Here is an 8,406-nt window from a genome sequence, read left to right as displayed (position 1 = left end):
GAGTACAGTTGATTTATAATGTGTTAGTTTCAGGCATACAGCAAAGTGATTCAGTTATACTATACATGTATTTATTATTTTTCAAATTCTTTTCCCATTTAGATTATTACAGATTGTTGACTAGAGTGTCTTGTGCTATAAAGCGGCTCTTTGTTGGTTATCTGTGTTACATACAGCTGTGTGTACATATCAATCCCAAATTCCTAATCTACCACTCTCTCCCACCTTTCCACCCTCCACCCTCCCCACAACCAATGCTCATACTCAGTAGCTCAGTCATGTCCGACTCTGTGACTCCATGGACCGTAGCCCGCCAAGCTCCTCTGTCTGTGGAATTTTCCAGGCAAGAATATTGGAGTGGGTTGCCATTTCCTACTCCATCCTCCACCCCCCACTGCCCACAATTGTTTTCTAAGGCCTTGAGTCTGCTTCTGTTTTGAGTTTATTTGTATAATTCTTTTAGTCTCTGAGTCATCCCTCATTCTCCTATTTATAATAGTATTAACAGGATAAAAGCTGTGCTGGCTCTATGATTAATGGTAACTGAAATTAGCTGAGTGTTCAGAGATTTGGGGAACTAGTGGACACATACTCCATATAAATGGAGCAGCTTGTGTTCAGCTCCAGCCAATGGCAAGAAAGGGAGCCAAGTATAACCAGATCTTCAGAAATTTTGAAAGTCATAAATCCACATTCCATGTGATTCTCTTGATTTCTAAATATTGACAACTAATTTGAAATTTAATTTAAAAAACCTGTGGAGACCTGCGCTTGTGCAGTAAACACATTTATGTGGGTTTGTTTATGAAAACTTTGAAACTAGAATACTTGACTAGCATCTGTTTCAAAATGGAATAGACATTTTCAGAAAACTAAAAGTTTAGACAACTTATCACTAGCCTTCCAGCTATAAAATATATAATTAATAGCTATACAAAGTCAAAACCAAAATAATCCTGTGTGTTCAGTGGCTCAGTTGTGTCCCAGTCTGTGACCTGATGAACTGTAGACCACCAGGCTCCTCTATCCATGGGATTTCCCAGGCAAGAATACTGGAGTGGGTTGCCATTTCCTTCTCCAGAGGAATCTTGCCCACTTAGGGATCAAAACAGCATCTCCTGCATTGGCAGGAGAATTCTTTACCACTAAGCCACCAGGGAAGCCCTAGCATATGGCAAAAAGATATGAGAAGGAATGAAGAGTAAACCAAAAATATTCCCCGGTGGCTCAGCGGTAAAGGATCTATCTGCAGTGCAGGAGACCCAAGTTCAGTCCCTGTGTTGGGAAGATCCCCTGGAGGAGGAAACAGCAACCTACTCCAGTATTCTTGCCTGGGAAATCCCAATCCATGGACTCCCAAGAGTGAGACTTGACTGAGCAACTAAACAAAACAACAAATACGTAATCAAATATTGCTTATAGCAACATAGGGAAATACATACAATATGAGTAGAATATGAGTAAGCATACACAAAATGAAATAGTGAAATCATAACACATGAATTGGGATAAGGATAAATGGGTTTCCCACAATTGTATTGTACAAAAAACAGTAAAAGTATTAATTAGCAAATCAACAATTGCCCATGGTCCCTAAGGTAGTACTATCCCATAGAACTTTTCTTGATGCTGAAATATTTTTTACTAGCAATTTCCAATATTAGATATCCATTAGTCACATATTATCTGTTGTGCACTTGAAATGTGGTGAATATAACTGAGGAACTGAAATCTGAGCTTGAAATATATGACTAGAGGCTGCTCTAATGGATGGTGTGCCTTTAGTGTAACATTTGAATGACTAATAATGTGTATCATCCTGGAAATCTGACAGGATGACTATCAAGAAATATCTTGCTTAATATATTAAGGAAAATAAAATGTCATATAGCAAACTTTGAGACTATAATAAAGTAGCCTTAGTATTGTTTTTGTTTGTTTGTTTGTTTTCCTGGATATATCTTTTACTTTTCCCTTTTTTGTCTCCTTATAGTTAAGAAAATCTAGTTTATGTAGAAAACAAATTTCATTTTCAGTTCAGTTTTTTATATATGGACTATTTTGTCACATGATATTTAATTATATATGCAGTCAGATTTCTACCTATGTATTTACTCTTTTGTTGTTATTTGGTCCATCTTTAAATTTCTTTATGTTGCCTTTCATGCTTTTGGGGCATAATAAAATGGTTTAATGCCATAATTTTATTCTTTTGTTATTTTTTCCAAACTTTTAATTTTAAGCAGTATCTTAGATTTTAATGATCATTCTTAAATTTATTACTGTGTACTCCCACTTATAGATTAAGAATTTTGTTAGAATTGTGGACAATGTGTATTTACACATAATTCACTCTTATTTAGTCTTCTTTAATGCTCCTGCATGCAATTCCAAATTTCCTTTTGCGATCATTATCTTTTTAATTTGTTCATTTTGGGTTTACCTGATATGGAAAACTGTAAAAAGAACCTATTTGGTTATTTTACAGTAGAAAAATAATCTTAAAGAAATAGAATCAATAAAAAGTATGTTTTACAGTGAAAAAGAAAATTGTATGAAAGAACCTGAAAGTAAAAATGTTCATAAAGTATTGCTTGATTGGAGTTGTTCTAGAAGAGAAAGATCTCTAGAAAATTGTAAATACAGAAGACAAGAGGGACAACCCACAAACTGTAATGCTATTGAACTTTTAAATTTTCCCTTTCCAAAGAATTTGAGAACCAAATGTATATAAAAATAATTTTATGCAATGAAATAAATTTAGAGAAAGAAGCTTATTGATGGCAAATAGAGTGTCTTTATACCACTGACAAAGAAAGACTATTAATATTTACTTCATCTTAATCCCTGCCCTTAGAGCTAAGCATCCCCAGCTGATATACAGTCAAATGCACAAAGAATCTCAAACCACTGAGAAGAGTAGGGGATTTCCTGGTAGTGACGACATTAAAGGCAGGTAGTCATAGAATTTCTGACTTAGGAAAACGTCATCAGCTTAGTCCTTTAACAACATGGTGAATTCACCCATGAATATGAGATTAAAGGAAATTTTCATCAGCAATTACAGAAAATATTATTGAATTACACATTTGGAGATGAAAGATTACAAGCCTGAGAAAGGTGACTGTGTAGAATGCCACACCCATAGCTGAGAGTATAAAAACACCCCAGTCTGGGAGGTGACATTAATCCTCAAAATCTTCTCCTAGTCACTCACCTGAACTCACATCACCTGTGAAGATGTCCTACAACTGCTGCTCTGGAAACTTCTTCTCCCGCTCCCTCCAAGACCACCTGGGCTACTCAGGCTCCTCCTGTGGCTCCTCCCTCCCTAGGTCTACAGGACTGACCTCTGCTCTCCCAGCTCCTGCCAGCTGGGCTCCTCTCTCTACAGTCAGGAGACCTGCTGTGAGCCAATCAGGACCCAGACTGTGGTGTCCAGTCCCTGCCAGACGTCCTGCTACCACCTGAGGACCTCCACGTTCTCCAGTCCCTGCCAGACGACTTTCCCTGGGTCTCTGGGCTTCAGGTCCAGCAGCTGCAGCTCCCTGAGCTCTGGATCCAGAAGCTGCTACTCAGTGGGCTGTGGATCCCGTGGCTTCAGATGGCTGGGTTATGGAATCTGTGGCTTCCCTTCCCTGAGCAGTGGATCTGGATTCTGCCGGCCAACCTTCTTTGCCTCCAGGAGTTGCCACTCTTCCTGTTACAGGCCAACCTGTGGATCTGGCTTCTAGTGATCAGCTTGTGAAGAGTTCAGATGTTTTCAGCAATGTGTCCAATCTCTGAACAGAGCTTCTATCATCTTCATGATCTTCAGGAAGATTAACGGCTCATCACATTTTTTCCAGTCATAAAATACTGACCAAAAATTGTCTGCTATGCATACTTAATGATCAATTTTATTGATTGATTTACTGAACGCATTAATGGAGTTAGTAAAATGAATGCAATATATTACTATATCAATTAATGAAATTTATGTTAAGAAACAAATGAATTAATGTTAATTAATGGAATCCTTGCTCATGTATTCACAAAATACATAAAAGCCTAATGTAATAGGCTTACATTTACATAAATGTAGGCTTACAATTACATAAATGTAATAAAGTCTTTCAATCCGCCTTCTAAATATGCTGTTAATTTTATTGTTAGTTTTAACTGGTTAAATTTTGTTTTTTTTTTCCTTTTGCTTTTTTTGTGGAGGGATATTTAGGTTCAAATTTACTATACCTTTGAAGGCCAACTTTGGAAACCCAATATTGATAGATTTGAACGAATTCATTGTGAGCTTTGAGGTTACCCTGTGGCTCAGTGGTAAAAGAATATGCCTACAATGCAGGAGATGCGGGTTCTATCCTTGGGTTGGAAGGATCCCCTGGAGGAAGCCACAGCAACCCACTCCAGTTTTCTTGCTGGGAGAAGCCCATGGACAGAGAAGCCTGGAGGGCTAGATCCCATGGGGTCCCTAAGAGTCGGACACGACTGAAGCGACTGAGCACGCACATCGTGGGCTTTAAATATTTTCCTTCAAAACTTCTGCTTTCTGGAATCTTTATATTGCATACATAGACTTCCTTTGCATAAAATCTCAGGAGTGGCATAAAACACATTTTCTTCAAAAGATGTGGGGCATTGACGTTTGTTGATTGAAGGAGGAAACAAGGAACTTAGAAAATACAACCAAGTTGGGGAAGTTTTTAGATTATATGGGAAGTTTTGTACATTAGCTTAAAGAGCTTTCTTTGATTCAATCCATGTTGGGTGAACAAAAAAAACCCTTATTCCTTCATCTCACTGAAACTGTTATGTGTAATTGATTTCTTCACAGGTGCAAGGAGGAAGTCAATTACCTTTGGTAAGAATTAATTAGGTTCATGAGATGTAGAGTCTCACCTTCTTGTATCCAAAATCCAACTAAACATGGCTGGAAAAACACAAGCCTTTCATTTTAGAAATTATTGCTTCATTCATATCTTATCATATATTTACACACTTCTTGACTTTACATTGCCATTCTGGTATTTTATAGGTTAAATGCTTCAGAAAACAACATGAAGTTAAAATAGATAACATGTTGATACGATCTAAAGCTAATAACAAAAAGACAGTATCTTTATACAGAGATAAAGAGAAATGTTCAATAAATTTTCCCTTTCATTGTTTTTCAGACCACTATAAGGATCATGAGAAACACATTTTATGGACTAGTAATTTTACACATAAGGAAATGAAGACTCAAAGCAGATCAAGGATTCATTGTAGGTCCCAGTCTTACAATGAAATCAAGATTCAAGATTTTATGACAAATGACTAACTTAAGAAGTGAGGACACAAGCAATTTGGGACAGAATAAGGAGAACTTTGAGAAGATGAAATAAAATGAACAAAGCAGAGAGGTACAAATGTACTTGTGTTTAGGGAATTACTGAAAATCAAGTTACAGTTTGTATGGACTAGTAATGGAAAATCAGGCTACAGATATTTAATAGGTCTGTTTCACTTCATTGTTTTGGACATCTTGAATTTTGGATCACATTAGTCTTATTCATCTCATCTTATTTATACTGTTGAAATAGCTTTCTGCTAGGTCATTTTCATTCTATTTTCTATACCTGTTTAAACATTCTCAAATACTTTAAAAAGTAAAGCTTTTGCCAAATATTACGTAAAGTAGTATATCACTATATTTCCTCATTTTATATAAATATGTTCCTATTAATATATAACACAATATAAAAATATAAAATATATAATAAACAGTTAAACTCTTAAATCCCATACTGCAAATAGAGTAGCAGAGTTTCTGGTAGAATTTTTTGGGTTCTGGAGCAATGAGGCTCCCCAAGTAAATACCCCTCTGCCCTATATGCACATCTTCCTTGAGGCCAGGAGAAGGATTCTCTGAGTTGAGTTTCAGATGCAAGCAAACCCACTGGTTGGGTCAAACAGTTTGGCAAACCACAATGGTGTTGGTGGCATCTGTGGTACTTGAAAGAAATAAAGGAAACCTGCAACATGACGTTCATGGCAACCTCAATGGAAAAATCACAACGTAGGCAAATAAAATTGTAGATTTTAAAATCTGTAGTGCAACATATCTTTGGAAAATCAAATTCTTTAATACTTGAACACGGTAGAGGTACAAAACGTGACCATGGACCAAGTGATCATGAGTCGTAGCTGTCCATCACGAGCTGTGTTCTGATGAAAATTCCAAATCATCAAGTCGGTGGACTCAGTAGCAATCCATGGTAAGATGGAAATAGCTTGCAACTTCCCTGGTGGTCCAGTGGTTAAAACTTCACTTTCCAGTGCAGGGGGTGCAGATTGAATCCCTGGTTGTGGCACTAAGATCTTACATGCCTTGTGGTCAAAAAACTAAAACCAGAAGAGAAGCAATACTGTAACAAATTTAATAAAGCCTTTAAAACTGGTCCACATCAAAAAATCTTTTAAACAAAAAGTAGCTTATTCAGAAATAAGCACTAGCAAAACAAGAAAGCAGGCCCAGACCACCTGTTATAACCAGCGTTGCACAACCACCCCTTTCTCAGGTCACACGTGTGGTCGCATTGGGTGCCTCAAAGGACCAGCTGAAGGAGGAAGGGAACAATCCCAGTGACGCTTGCAGATGGGTTGACCCCTTGCATGGATACCTTAAAGACCGTGATGAGAAAAAAACATTTCCTCTATGGATAGAATTGTAGGTCTAAATCTGGTTATCCACTTGTGTAAAAGAGAAAAGTGGCCCCAGTTGGTAATACAACTAGATTCCTAGACAGCGGTAATTGACCTGGCCAGCTAGTAAGAGAGCTGGAAGGAAAACTATTAGAACAATGAGACAGTAAAGTCTGGCATACAGACTTGTGGATGGATATACACCAGTGGGTCCAAAGTGTGATGATCTTTATTATTTCTTTTCAGTGCCTACCAGAATGTATCCATCATGGAAGAGGAACTGAAAAATCAAGTTGAAAAAATGACTTTCAGTTGATGCCAGCTTGCCTTTGCCAGAAGTCCTAACAATGCTGGCAAGGTGAGCATGTGAATAAGTGACCACAAGAGACTGTAGACGGGTCCAACAGCATGAACTCCCACTTACACATCTGATACCATCAATGCCACAGCAAAGGTCCAATCTGTCAGCAACAGAGGGCAAGGCTAAACTCCCAGTGTGGCACATTCCTCAAGGAAACCAACTGGTCACTAGGTTGCAATTAAACACGGCCCCCTTCTGTCATGAAAGGACCAGTGGTTCATCCTCAAACATGTTCCTACCTATTCAGAGTAAGCCTCTGTTTTTTCGTGCTTATCTCAGCAGCACCATTATTCAGGAGCTGATGAAAAAATTGATCCACCAGCATGGAATCCCTCACAATGCAGGGTCCAGTCAGGAAATCCACTTCATAGTACAGGCAGCAAGAACTGAGGTCCATTAATATATATGAAAACCCACCGGACCCTGAAGCTCTCTGCCTTATGGTGCATTAAATAGTCCCACTGCCAGCAAAAACTGAAGTTTGCTTGGAGCAGGCAAGCAATGCCCTCAAACACTGGGTTCCAAATATCTAGTTGTTATCATCCTCAATGACCCATTAAAGTGCTTTGTGCTTCCTATTTTTGCGACTTGAATTTCCAAAGATAGAACCATGGTTCCCAAAGACAAACTTACTAAAGGACACATCAATCAAGGGTTTCACTAAAGTACAAATATGGTTGCTGGCTGAGCACTTTGGGTTGCTTGTTTCAGGCAAAAAGAAAAGAAAAGAATTAATATCTAATCTAAGGGTAGATAATCCTGATTAATAGAAAGTGGTAGGGTTACTGTGGGGATGATGCCCTGGAGGAGGAAATGGCAACCCACTCCAGTATTCTTGCCTGGAGAATCTCCATGGACAGAGAAGCCTGGAGGGCTATAGTCCATAGGGTCACAAAGAATCAGACACAACTGAAGCAACAGAGCACGCAGGGTTATTGCTGCACAGTGAGGGTAGGAGGGAATATGTGTGGAGCTCAGTGGACCTACTTGGATGGCGCTTGAAATTTCCTGTCCAATTGTGGATATAATTTGTCCTATACAGTAGCTCTGGCAAGAAAAGGATATGGCTATCAGAGTTCATGCCAAGTGTATGCAACTCTTTGCAACCCCATGGGCCTTAAGTAGCCCTCCAGGCTCCTTTGTCCATGGAATTCTCTAGGCAAGAATACTGGAGTGGGTTAGCATTGCCTTCTCATACCTCTTGGGAATAAAGGCAGGGACAATACCACCCAGAAATCCACTGAGACCAATAGAAGTGGTAACTGAGGGCAAGGCAAAGTTACAGTGGGTTGTGTGGGAGGGAGATAATGAATACCCATGGCAGCTCTAGGATCAAATACGGAGAGAGTCTGTTTCATCAGGCT

At 38.6% G+C, this 8,406-nt stretch overlaps 1 protein-coding gene across 1 annotated transcript; it reads left to right on the top strand.

Annotated features, from left to right (window-relative positions):
• Positions 1-3,225: 3,225 nt before the first annotated feature.
• LOC113898481 (keratin-associated protein 13-1-like) lies at positions 3,226-3,791 on the top strand. The gene is given in 2 exon segments (XM_027551686.1): positions 3,226-3,331; positions 3,334-3,791. Coding segments are annotated over 2 exon segments (492 nt in total). The 5' UTR covers positions 3,226-3,240; the 3' UTR covers positions 3,735-3,791.
• Positions 3,792-8,406: the final 4,615 nt, after the last annotated feature.

Source organism: Bos indicus x Bos taurus, chromosome 1, assembly GCF_003369695.1.
Source record: "Bos indicus x Bos taurus breed Angus x Brahman F1 hybrid chromosome 1, Bos_hybrid_MaternalHap_v2.0, whole genome shotgun sequence".
Lineage (NCBI taxonomy): Eukaryota > Metazoa > Chordata > Mammalia > Artiodactyla > Bovidae > Bos > Bos indicus x Bos taurus.
Note: the sequence above shows the minus strand (reverse complement) of the source record. Positions and strands in the feature narration are given on the sequence as shown.